This window comes from Mus pahari, chromosome 22, assembly GCF_900095145.1.
Source record: "Mus pahari chromosome 22, PAHARI_EIJ_v1.1, whole genome shotgun sequence".
Lineage (NCBI taxonomy): Eukaryota > Metazoa > Chordata > Mammalia > Rodentia > Muridae > Mus > Mus pahari.
In genome coordinates, this window is record NC_034611.1 from 46,770,614 (window position 1) to 46,784,148 (window position 13,535).

The window sequence follows — 13,535 nt, forward strand, 5'->3', positions numbered from 1 at the left end:
CTAGCCCTGGGGAGGTAGTTTAGGGAAGGTATGAGAAAGATAGCTGAGGCTAAAGAGATGGCTCCTCAGCTAAGGACTCGGGTTCTATTTCCCAGCCTCCATATGGCAGCTCAGAATTATCAGTAAGTTTAGTTCCAGGGACTCTGACACCCTTACACAGAAGTACATGCAAGCAATAAAGTACCAATGAACATGAAATAAAAATAAATTAATCGAAAGAAATAAAGGTAATTGAAGGAAATAGCAAGATAGGAAAGCAGTAGTCCTTCATGGCTTCAGTTATTGCTTCTAGATTCCTGCCTCAGGTCCCTGCCCTGACTTCCGTCACAGTGAGCTAAGCTGTAGGCTAAAATAACCCATTTCCTTCCCAGGTTGCTTTTGGTGACAGTGTTTTATCACAGCAATAAAAATCAAACTAGGACAATTTGTTTCTGGTTTTATTTTTTTAAGCTCAAGGACAGTTTTATTGAAGTTTAAAAGAAAAACCCCAGGAGAACAAGCTGTAAACCTTAGCAGCTGCTTGTGGAGAAGAGGCACAGCCATTTGAGTCAAGCCAGTGTGGAGGTTAGTCATATGTCAGCAGCAGCCACAGAGCAGGGAGAAGCAGAGCCCAGCGTGTTAGAGAAAGCAGGTTTACTACAGACATTTACGTTTTTGAAAGAGCTATATAGTGGATGAACTCGCAGCTCACTGGTGCTTCAGGGATAAGGATCTGAGGCTTTGGGGGTTGGAGACTGAAAGAAAAGATGTATTGGTGTATCTGAAAAGTTTGCAGTCAGTTAGCGTTTCCGTTAGCTCTGTGCTCTCCAGTCATTCCAGTGGGCGTGTCCTTTGACTGGCACTCTGTTCAATTAGAATCAGACAGTAGACCCAGTCGTGTCTGAGAACTGTTGCAGAACCCCTAGTGGGTAAAGGCCTGTGTGAACTGAAAAAGAGCCAGTGGTCAGATAGCTTGCTCCTAGTGTGGGCAGAGTCTTGGCAATGAAACCTGATAGTTTACCAGCATAGAGCAGCTCTAGAATTCCACAGCTACCATGTTTTGTACATTAGACATGCTTTGATAAAACTAAAGAGAAAATTACTATTGCCAGTGAGATAGTTTTATTTCTCTAGGACCTCTTTGGAGTCAGTTGTTATGTCTTAGTATTGTGGGTGCCCGCTATGTCCAGGAACCACTCTAATAAAAATCTCTCCACCCAAAGAAACTGTATCCTGTGTATACAGTTAGATAATGAGTGGTTTATATATAATATAATGCATGGTTTATCACTTAAGGTTTTTTCCTTTCCTTTTTATAAGACAGGGTCTGACTATGTGGCCTAGGTCAGCCTAAGAGTCTTAATCCTCCTGTCTCAGAACCCTGGGATTTCAGGGATGCATCGTGATGCCTGACCCTACCAGACAGCTATACATTGTTGAGGAAAAATACAGTATGGAAGAAGACTAGATTAATTCCAGAAATGAGTTGTAGTTTTTGTAAATGTGGCTGAGTAATGCTTCATGGGGAAGTCACATTTTGAGTAAATACTGGTCGAGTAAGGGGCTGAGCCATGCAGTTATCAGTAAGGGCTTTAATAACCATATAGGGTATGAAGAGCCATGTGAGGAGCTGCTGTGAGGATTTAGGCTTTTATAGTCACGAGATAAGAACTTTAGACAAGAGGCTAAGGAGGTGACTTAGCATCTAAGAACCCAGGCTCAGTTCTAGCACCCACGTGGCAGCTCACAGTGGTCTGTACTCCAGTTGCGAGGTATCTGACATTAGCCTCTAAGGGCAAAATACTCATACGTTCTTTGTGTTTTGTTTTGCTTGTTTAATTGTAACTGACAAGAAGTGTACATCTAATTTTTTGTACCTACTCATCCCTGTCCCCAAGTGGGAATTGAACCTAGGACCACATGGTGCCCCACAAGCCCTCTACTGCTGAGTTGTATTCCTGCCTCCCTTTCTATTTTAAGACAGTATCTCACTAAGTTGCCTAGCCTGGCCTCCCTATTACTCTGTGTCAAGCAGGTCACAAACTTGTGATACTCCTGTGAGAGTGCCAAGTGGCTAGGATTTCAGGCATACAGCCACCAGGCCAAGCTTAACTTGCAGTTTGCTGTTCTTACTGCTGTAGTCAGAAGTAGGAAGACTGCTAGCAAGGAGAGCACTGTAATAATCCAGGGAAACAGAAAGTTTAGACCAGAGTGAGAGCAGCAGAAATTAAGATTCTAAACATATTCTGCAAGTTGCTGACATGTGGAGTGTGTGAGAAAGCTTTTATAAAGGACCTGCCAGTAGTTTGTGGGGTTCCACAGTTTGTAGCCAGCCATCAACACAGGTATATGATGTGTATCTTAGAAGCCCAACTAAACGAACTACAACTGGATTATAAAACAGTTGTCATAAAACAGGCATAGTGGTGCATATCTGCAGTTGGAGCCTTCTGGAGGTTGATATAGGATGACTGAAGTTAACTTGATGAGTATAGCAAGACTGTCCTCAACAACAAAAAAATTGGCTTATTAATAAACTATAAGAAGTGAATATGAGAAAATCTAGCTGGGTGTGGTAACACTCGAAAAATGGAGACAGGAAAAGGAGTGATTATATAAAATGACAATCTGCAGGGTAAAATCAAAACAGTGGATGCTTGTAGAAAACCTCTTAAGTCTATTCAGTGCTTACTATTTATTTTGTTTGGGCTATTTTGAAGCAAACTTTTATTATAGCCAGTCTGGTCTTAAAATTGTGATCTCAAGTGAGTCTCCTGAACCGTGGGAGTACAGGTCTGAGCCTTGGCTCTGAGTAACTGTGTCGGTTGAGGGGAATGTTCCCTTCCTGATGTGAGGATCCCTTCTGAGTGCCTCTTCTCAGGCTTCTATCATCCACATCTGCCCTTCCTTGATCTCAAAAGTCTAAATAGCCATTTGTTCAAATCAGGGTCCCTTAAGTGAGTTAGAATTCCCTCTCAAATGGCTTATTTCCTCATTGACAAAAGTGAGGGGTAGTTTTTTATGTTTCAGTTTGTTTGTTTGTTTGTTTGTTTTCTTTTTTAACAGGTTCCCTGATTGAACAGCTAACCACAGAAAAGTACGAGTGTATGGTGTGCTGTGAGTTGGTTCAGGTCACAGCCCCGGTGTGGAGCTGTCAGAGCTGTTTTCATGTCTTTCATCTGAACTGCATCAAGAAATGGGCACGCTCTCCAGCATCGCATGCAGGTCGGTTATTCCTGTTTCCTGGGTGGACACAGTAATGCACACCTTTAATCCCAGCACTTTGGAGGCAGAAGCTCTGAGTTTGGGGACAGCCTGGTCTATAGAGTGAGTTGCAGGACAGCCAAAGCTATGCAGAGAAACCCTGTCTGCAAAAAAAAGAAAATGTCTTACACATTTTTATGTTTTATGACTGGACTTGTATATCTTAAATAAATCTACCAAAAATATGAAGGGCATAATAATTTTATTAAAAATGGTGGGTTTCATTGAAATGGCAATTATAATATACATTTGTTGGACTGATGAAATGGCTTTCGGGAAAGAGTACTTTCTGCCAAGCTTCCGTTTCAGGCCAAAGCACCACATGGTAGAAGGAGAGAGCCAGCTCCTGAGTTGTCCTCTGTGTGTTCCCAAGTGTGTCATGGCTCTTAAAAGAGTATACACAGGAGAAAATATGACACAAAAGTGATCTGGAAAAGCATTTACATTAGGCATTGTGGTGCACACGGATAGTCACAACACTTGGGAGGGGAAGACAAGTGTATCTCTGAGTTTGAGGCCAGCCCTGTCTACATAGCAGGTTTTGTGACAGCCAGAGCTACATAGTAAGACCTTGACAAACAAACAGACAAACACCCAGATATCTATATAGTTTGTTGGACATTTATTAAATAGTTTGTTTTCTGGCTATTTTTGCATTTCACAACTCAGTGTAGTATTATAGGCCCTTCTTAAAGGATGCTGGTGTTGATGGATAATGTAGAGTTGCTGATCCTGTGCTCCCTGTGCTGGGGTTTTCCTGTAATAGTATGCCTCTTTTCAAGTCAGTCTCCAGATATTGATATTAGAGGTGGCTGAACAACATGGATACCTACTTGATTTACTGTATTAGTAAGTCTTGGTAACCAGAATACAGTACTTAATGATGCATTCAGCATTGTGATTTTTTTTTTTTTAAAGAAAACTTTATTCAGAAATAAAGCAACAGGACAAAATTAATGCACTTGCAGGGGTGCAGCTCGGGGTGAGAATTACTTAAGACCATGGATCTCTTTCTTAAATGTCTGATAATAGTATTTTTATGGTGTGAATTCCTATAAGTTTACCTTTTTTCTTTTTTTTTCTTTTTTTTTTTTTTTTGAGACAGGTCTCACTAAACCAGGCTGGCCTCAAACTCACAGAGATCCTGCCTCTGTCTTCTGAGTGCTGGAATTGAGGGTGTGTGCCACTATACTTGGCCAGAGTTTAATTCTTTTTTAAACTGTGCTGCTTTTTCATGAGGGTGTGAAGATTAAGCCTAGAGCCTTGTGTAGACAAAGCCATTCCCTACCAATGAGCTATGTCCCTAATCCCTCTTACACTGTGGAAAGAAATTGTATTTAATATATTCATTCTCTCCCCACTCCTCCAGATGGCCAGAGCGGTTGGAGGTGTCCTGCTTGTCAGAATGTTTCTGCACATGTTCCTAATACCTATACTTGTTTCTGTGGTAAGTTTGTGTGTGCGCTGTAGTGCTCACCTCAGTGGCCTGCAGGTCTGGTTTCAGAAGTCACTGATGAGACCTGAGAGTCGTAAGAGGATATGCTGTTGTCCTCATTTATTGTGTCACCAGGTGGGTCGTAGACCTTGGTGCTATAACAGCTTTGACATTTAAGGAGCATGAATAAAAATGGTGTTTAATAAGAAATCAACTGTGTGTCTTTATAATGGAGAGATTTTCTCTAAATCGGTAACATAAACTATCCCTGTATCTTCCCTCTCTGCAGAATAGTTTTTCCTGGTTTTGTTTTGAGACAGGGTTTCACTGTGTTAGCCCTGGCTGGCCTAGAACCTACTATAAATCAAGCTAAACTTGAGGTCACAGAGGTCTGCCTGCCTTTGGTTCCATGCTGGACTTAGACATGCCATCCTGTCCAGCCACTTTTCCTCTTTTTAAATCACATCAGCTGTCTTAGGTCCAGATGAATTCCTACTGCTAGGTGTATGTCTTCTTCTTTCTCCTTCCTTTTAGTGACTTACCTCCTAGTTAGCTTTATTTCTTGATGGCTTATTTCTCCGTTTTGGACCATTAGGTTTTTGCATCTGCCTTGTCTCACTGAAACTGTATTCAAAGTCATCAGTCATGGTGGTCACATGGACTTACATAGTAATTAGCTTTTTGGCAGCATGACTCCCTTGACACTTTTGACCATTACTTTTGTAAAAGAATGAGTTTGTTCTGTTTCTTTTTGTATATTTTCTTTATTGTCCTAACCAATTTGTATATAGTCCTCCCCACCCCCAAAATGGCTAGCTATTACTCAGTCACTTTATTCCTTCACTAGCAAACATGTTCTCCATCTCCACCCTTTTTGAGGTTCTAGGGTCAAACCCAGGACCTCACACAGGCAAGGTGAGCACTCTACCACTGAGCTGTGCATCTTCATTTAACTGTCTCGCGTCAAATGCTGTTTTTTCCCAGAGGAAGCCCCTTTTGTTAGTCCCTTCTCACTTTAGCTTCTCTTTGTGTGGAATCTGCTGGTTGTATATGTTTTATTACCAAAATCTGAGTTTTGGATATTAAATCAATATTAAGTAAAAGGAATGAATATTTTTGATTGAGTATAATACTGGGAAGACAATGTAAATTAGACATAAGAATTGACTGGGAAGTTGGGCAGACAGAAAATAGCAAATCTTAATTATCTTAAAGGATATATATTTATTTTGGCTTTTTTGAGATAGCATTTCTCTCTGTAGCCCAAGCCTAGAGAGATGTCCTTGAAGATTTGTACAGTGACATTGACTATGGAAGTGCAGCCCATTTATGCCTACTGGGAAGCTTTGGAACCAGGCTCATCGTCTGTGGGTTTCTGTCTGTTCATCCTACAGCCTCTTCCTGGTCCAATCCCTTTCTTTACCCACCCTAAGAGCTCCCCACAGTGCTGGAGCAGATCTCAGGACATGGATCATGTTAAGAAATGCCTTACCACTGAGCTGTACCCTGGTACTCTTCCTTTCTTTCCTTCCGATCATTACCACAGATACTTGTCAGTTTAAGAAGATTTGTTAATGACTTATTTAGTATCTTTAAAAAATAGATTGTGGGGCTGGAGAGATGGCTCAGCAGTTAAGAGCACTGACTACTCTTCTGAAGGTCCTGAGTTCAATTCCCAGCAACCACATGGTAGCTTACAACCACCTGTAATGAGATCTGATGCTCTCTTCTGGTGTGTCTAAAGACAGCTACAGTGTACTTATATATAATAATAAATAAATATTAAAAAAAAATAGATCGTGTTCAGTAGTCAAAAATGACATTTTCATTTTTTTCAGGGCATCTTGCATTAAGTTTAACCACGCTCAGTAGATTGTATGATAAATAGCATTACAGCCAGCTCTTTGTTTCAGAATGTACGATAACATAGGTGGTGTACTGCTGAAAACCATACTTAAGTTTCACATTGTCTAGCTATCTCATAAAAGTTGAGAATATGGTTGAAATGTATAGCATTGACTCTCCCATTTGATCTGTTGTAGGCAAAGTAAAGAATCCTGAATGGAGCAGAAATGAAATTCCACATAGTTGTGGTGAGGTTTGTAGAAAGAAACAGCCTGGCCAGGACTGTCCACATTCCTGTAACCTGTAAGTTGGAAAATAGACTTCTGGGGAGTCCCTGTGGAAGTGCTTTGCTAATGGCTTTAAGTGTACATACTGTTGTCATGTAACAGTAAGGGGGAAAGAGTGATACGAGACATTTGTTGAGCACTGAATCTGTAGCAGACACGCTACTAAGTGTTAAATGCTTTCTACAGCCTAGTGATGGATGTGTAGGTATGATCATTTCCACTTCACAGATGAGGCTCAGAAAGGCCAAGGCTTATGCGCAGTGTTAACAGTGCTAGGATGTGATGGAGCTGGGTGTCAAAGCCAGTGATCCTTCTGTTGTTGTGTACTCTGGGCTCTAAGAAGAAAGCTTCTGAAACCTTAGAGGCATTGTAGGACACCCAGGGAAGACATTTATTTGTGCAGCAGCCTATATACATGCTAGTACTTTGAGGGTGTGAGGAATATTTGTTTCTCTTTTTCACAAATTTAGTTGCCTACCAAATTAGACTATTCCAGTTGCCTTTATTTCCCAAAGGATTACATTTGCCATCATTTAGAATGCCCCTCCCCAGAATACAAATCACAGACAGACACTTGTAAACTGGGACTTGAACACAGGTCTTCTGGAAGAACAGTGAGTGCCCTTAATTACCAAACTCATCTCTCTAGCCTGTAGATTCTACTTTTTTGGGTTTTGTTTGTTGTTGTGTTTAAAGACATGAAAGTAAGGGAAGGGGACCAGGTAAACTGGGGAGGGAGGATAAGAGAAGGCAGTGTGTGTGTGTTTGGGGACAGAGGCTGCGAACATCATCAAAATTACATGATACATGTGTGTGGAACATTATGTGGAAGCCAGGGGAGCATTCCGTGCAGTCAGCACTATGCTTCCGCCTTTCCATGGGTTTTGGGTCACCAGCTCAGAGCAGACACCCTGCTGAGCCCTGTCTTACTTTGTTCTGTCTCTGAGACGGGGTTCATGCTATAGCCCTGACTGCCTTCAGCCACTGTGTTGTCCTCAGACCCCAGCTTCCTTAGTGCTGGGATTGTGAGTGTGAGCCGCTGCGTTCAGCAGAAACCACTCCTGCAATTTGTAAAATCCCTAACTAGAGTTAAATGAGATGACTTGTGGGTAAGGTGCTTGCTGCCAAGACTGAGGCCTGAGTTTGAACCCTGGGATCTACATGGTGAATGAAGAGAACTGACTCTCAGACTTGACCTACACATGTTCGCCATAGACCAAGTGTGTGTGCACTCGCACACACAAAATAAATGTAATTCTTTCTTCCAAAAATATTATTAAGTGAATTTCTTAACCAGTCTGTAATTGATGTAATTGACAGTAGTTTTGCATGAAGACAATATTTATCTGAAATACTAAAATTCCATTTAGTAATTTTTTTCTTGTTCTAGCTTCTTTACAACATTCAGCTCGGGTGTCTGATTGTCTCGTAGAGCACATCAGCAAGCTCAGTTCTTCCCACAGCCTCTGGCCCCTGTGCTGGGATTATGGACCACTCCTCTGCCCCCTGTCTTAGCAGCATGCTGGCCCTGTGTCAGCCCTCTGTATTGTAACTGTTTGAACCCAGTGCTGGGTTATTAATTACTTCACCAGCTGAGGAGGATAGTTCTGTACTTCTCGTGGTCTTGGTAGACGTGAGCACTGTTGGCTCCCTCCTTTCCTTCCTCCCGAGAATCCTACCCAGGGTCTCCCACATGTCAGTAAGTGCTCTTCTACTAAGGTATGCACACATACTATTATAGTTGGACCAAGGCCACACATTTTCAAGTGTCACCTCTACTAATACTCAGGCAGCTTGCATATACACCCAGGACCACCTGCTGGGCAGTGCCACCCACAGTGGATTGGGCCCTTTCCCATCAGTTATCAGTTAAGTCAGTGACCCAGACATGCTCACAGGACGACCTGATGAAAGTAGTTCTCTGATTGAGGTTTCCTCCTCCCCGTGGTGTCAAGTTGACAACAAAGATTGGCTCTCCCGTTGCTGTGTTCACAGTAGACCACAGCTCAGGCAGCGCTGTTCTAGTTTTAATACATAGAAATGGCTTACTGGTTGAAATTTGCTTTTTTTTTTCTTTTCCTCAGTCTCTGCCATCCTGGACCCTGCCCACCCTGCCCTGCTTTTACAACTAAAACATGTGAATGTGGACGGACCAGGTAAAATTAGAAGTGGACTGAAGAAGTCAGTTTCCATATGTATGACTTACCTGAGAGTGCCTAACATAAAAGATTAGTAGTGAGTGGTAGGTATAAAGTCATCCCCTGCTATCCCTGGGACCTTGGTTCCAGGACCTCTGGGAATGAAAAGGTAAGCCAGTAGAAGCAGGATAATTATTAGAACAAGCTAGAATCAGAGTCCTGTCTTGTGCCTTGTTACGTATTATGGCTGTATGCAGTATGAACATGCTTGATCCCAGGCAAATACTGTTGTGCTTCTGGTCTGAGTGTAACAGACCTGGGCGCACATTGACTCCTTCCTTTCCTGGTTGTTAGAGGAGGACAGGCAGCTCCAGGCATCGTGACAGTGGAGCCCAGACTTGAACCCATCCTTCCTGCATGCTGCATGCTCAGTGAACTAGGACAGATTTTCAGAATTAGCTGTTGTTTCACCACTAATTAGAAACAGCAAAGAGAGAAAGGCAGAGTAGAAAATAGGAAGGAGGGAAGGGAGGCAATGGGGAGACTATTGAAATAAAAATGGTAGGAGGGGCCAGTGAGATTGCTCAGTGATTAAAAGTATATGACTGTTGAAAAGGACCTGAGTTCCATTCCCAGGACCCATGTTGGGCAGCTCCAAGAGCTGGTCACTCCAGCTCTGGGGATATGACATCTCTGGCCTCCGTGGCCACCTGCACACCCGTTTACAAACATGTCTACACAAAATTAATTAAAAATTCAAAGGAAACACTTAAAAAGGTGGGGGGGGGCAAAGTCAAGAGAAGTGTTTACTGGGTGTTGAGGGAAGGGCTTGGGCTTCATTGTTATTCAGTCTGTGTAGTGGGAACTTGAGAGTGATGTATTTGTGTCTGTCTTTATAGGCACACGGTTCGCTGTGGTCAGCCTGTCTCAGTCCACTGTTCTAATGCATGTGAGAATATTTTGAACTGTGGTCAGCACCACTGTGCTGAGCTGTGCCATGGGGGTCAATGCCAGCCTTGTCGGATCATACTAAACCAGGGTAAGTGGTATGTGCACCTGTTAGCACTGCTCATAGGCATTTCTAGAATTGTGTGGTATGTCAGTTATATTGCAACAACTGCTTCACAGAAGCCTGCACAAGAGGGAAGTCCAGGGAACAGGGATCAAAACCAAGTCCATAGCGAGGCATCTATTTATACTTACAAGGATGTCGAAAATGAAAGACTAAAATCCAGATGTTGGCAAGGGTGAAGAGCTAGCATCTTCATACAATGTTGACAGGTGTTTAAACTGCTGCAGTCACTTTGACAGCTGTTAACCTCAGCATAGCTATGAGCAAACGTGTGAAGTTAAGCATGTGTATGTCATGACCCAGTCAGACCCTGCCTCAGAATAGAAGAAAAGGAAAGGGGAAGAAAGCAAGCTCAGCAGAGAAAAGGCTGCTTGTAGAGCAGGCCTCTCTCAGGAGTCCCTGGCTGCTGGAGTTTGTCCACCAGTTCACTGGTTCCAAAGGACTGATTGTTCCCTGTCTGTATTAGTTCATCCAACAAATACTTACCTGGTAAGATGTGAGTTTTAGCGTCACAGTGGGTAAAGATGCACATATTCTTTTTTGAAGACAGATGTATTTTTTTTAATGTGTATGGATGATTTGCCTACATATGTGTGGGTGTGTCAGTGTGTGTACCATACATGCCTTTGTGCCCAAGAACGCCAAGGATACATCGGGTTCATGAAACCAGAGTTGCAAGTGGTGTGAGCCACCACATGGGAGCTGAGGAATCAAACCTAGATCCTTTTGAGGGTAACCAATTCTCTTAACCATTGTGCTCTCTCTCCAACACTGGAATGTTTATTTTTAAAATGTAAAAAAAATCATGTTTCAGTCACTTGAGGTTTTCCTCTTGCTGTGTGCCAAAAGTTGTTTTTGGCTCTGTTTACTATACTGTCCTTCTAGCTTTTGAGGTCATTGTTTACAGGGAATCTGCAGCAGCACTAGGACTGGCAGAGGGGCAGAGCTTGCTTTAGTTCCATGTAAAGCTCTTAGATGGGTGGGAGAGCTGCCGCATAAACAACATTCATTTCCGCATCATGACTGGTCTATACTAATGAACATTTATAGATTGTTGGGGACATTTTTAAAGCATGGATTGGTTATTGATTTGTCCTTTAAATTGTGTCCTCAAGTGTGCTACTGTGGCAGCACCTCCCGAGATGTGTTGTGTGGAACCGATGTGGGAAAGTCTGATGGATTTGGGGACTTCAGCTGTTTAAAGATATGTGGCAAGTAAGGGTTTCCTTTTTTTGCTTTTAGATTAAAGTTTCTTTTAGAATAAAGCTTCATTTTATGTAACAGTTATGCAATTAATTGTCTGTTGTTTTTCTTAATAGGGACTTGAAGTGTGGGAGCCATACCTGTTCTCAGGTTTGCCACCCTCAGCCCTGTCAGCCTTGCCCACGGCTCCCCCATTTGGTGCGATACTGCCCTTGTGGCCAAACACCGCTCAGCCAGTTGCTGGAGCATGGAAGTAATGCTCGGAAAACATGCATGGATCCTGTCCCTTCCTGTGGAAAAGTGTGTGGCAAACCCTTGTCCTGTGGTTCCTCAGGTAACTAGTTGACCTAAATTTATTTTTTAAGTATGTAGGAAATGAAGAGATAACTCAGTGACTAAGAGCACTGGCTGCTCTTTCAGAGGATCCAGGTTCAATTTTAAACACCAACATGGTGGCTCACAACTGTCTGTAATAAACATACATGAAGGCAAACCATTCATATGCGTAAAATAAAAATGAAAACGATTTTTTTAATGTAAATGTGTAGGAGTAATGACGTTTTCACCAAGTAATATTAAATGCCTAAGAGCAGAGGTTCTTATAAATGGAATGATCAAATTTGGATAGGTACTTTTTTTTCTTTTACTCAAACTACACTTGTGAAAATACTAATTCCCAAATCATGTCTCCAGTTTTATTGCCTAGTCTAGTGCAAACACCATATAGACTTTTACTGATCTAGCATTCCAGGAGTGTTTAAATGTCATTTTTTGTAATAGGAACATGCAAAAACAACCCTGGATGAGATATTTAAGAACTGAAGTTTTAGCCGGGCGTAGTGGCACACGCCTTTAATCCCAGCACATGGGAGGCAGAGGCAGGCAGATTTCTGAGTTCGAGGCCAGCCTGGTCTACAGAGTGAGTTCGAGGACATCCAGGGCTACACAGAGAAACCCTGTCTCGAAAAACAAACAAACAAAAAAAGAACTAAAGTTTTAAGTGTTCAGCCAGTTAAGTATTCAAAGAATGCCTTCTAGAGCTAAGCCCCTCCATAGCTGGAGGTGACGCCTCTAACCATCGTTCTGTCTGGGGAAATACTTTTCTAAACTTTTCCTTCGAGCAGGCTCTAACTAAGCAGCCCTGGTAAAACTGGCAGCCTTTCCAGGGCTGGGATGACAGATATGAGCTACCATACCCCGATCATGTTACCTTTTAAAGACTTGTAACGGGAGATGATTTCTTTTGCATTGTTGATTGATCTTTCTTGTGGACCTGTTACCCTGACTAAAGTGATGGTATGGGGCCCACTGAGGTTTCTCAAGCTATCTGCTCTGCAGCTGTGTGTGTGTGTGTGTGTGTGTGTGTGTGTGTGTGCGCGCGCACACACAGTTAGGATTGTATTACAGGTTTTCTGAGGCTTTTTGTTGTTTGTTAAGGTAATTTGGCTCTTCTTACTTATTCTTGTTAATATTTTTAGTGCTGCTGCCTTCCGATCTCTAGTGATGCCTTGCTTCTTCCTCTTTTATGGCTTCTGGTTATTTGTATATAGAAAATTTCATTGAAATTAGATATAAAATGATATCGTGAGTTTTGTTTGTTTTAAGGCCGTCATACTGTTTTTCTTTTTGAGACAGGATCTTGTATGTAGGTCAGGCTGGCCTCTGTCAGCCTGTCCCCTTGCCTTAGCCTCTCGATGGCAGGGTTACAGACATGTACCGCCTGTTTACTCGGTCACTGAAGGTTTGAGTGTGACTTGGTCTTTGAAGCACGCACAGGCTTAGCTTTGCAGTTACTCGCTGGGCTGAGGTTGTAGCTCAGTTAGTAGATGCTTACCTAGCATGAGTGAAGCTACCGGTTCCATCCTCAGCTCTGCACAGTCCACGGGAGTGGCACACTCCACAAAGCAGAGGCAGAGAATTTTGCAGTTCATAGTTATCCTAACTACTTAGTATTTTTCGGGCCAGCCTGGACTACATTGACACCATGTCTCCAAAAGTGAAGTTTTTTTCTTTCCAATTGATTTTAAAAACATATTGATAATACTGAGATAGCTCAGTGTTTAAAAGTGCTACTGCCAAACCTGATAACTTGTGTTCAGTCCTGGGGACCCACTGAGTTAAAGGAGAGAACTGACTCACTCCTACAAGCTGTCCTCAGACACTGCATGCATACACACAAACAGAATAAATGGTGGCACACACCTTTATTTCCAACACTCAGGAAGCACAGGCAGGCAGGGTTTTTGTGAGTTCAAGGCCAACTAGGTCTATTACATACAACTAGCATGTGTGCATATCACACACAATAAGTA

The 13,535-nt window shown here is 42.4% G+C and overlaps 1 protein-coding gene across 5 annotated transcripts in view; it reads left to right on the top strand.

Annotated features, from left to right (window-relative positions):
* Nfx1 (nuclear transcription factor, X-box binding 1) overlaps positions 1-13,535 on the top strand; it is a 53,748-nt gene that overhangs the window by 10,205 nt on the left and 30,008 nt on the right. For all 5 annotated transcript variants that reach the window (XM_021222033.2, XM_029533253.1, XM_029533254.1 and 2 more), the window contains exons 3-9: positions 3,046-3,204; positions 4,613-4,690; positions 6,721-6,826; positions 8,895-8,966; positions 9,848-9,987; positions 11,136-11,235; positions 11,340-11,557. In XM_021222033.2, the coding sequence (XP_021077692.1) occupies positions 3,046-3,204; positions 4,613-4,690; positions 6,721-6,826; positions 8,895-8,966; positions 9,848-9,987; positions 11,136-11,235; positions 11,340-11,557 (873 nt within the window). The remainder of the gene's footprint in view (positions 1-3,045; positions 3,205-4,612; positions 4,691-6,720; positions 6,827-8,894; positions 8,967-9,847; positions 9,988-11,135; positions 11,236-11,339; positions 11,558-13,535) is intronic.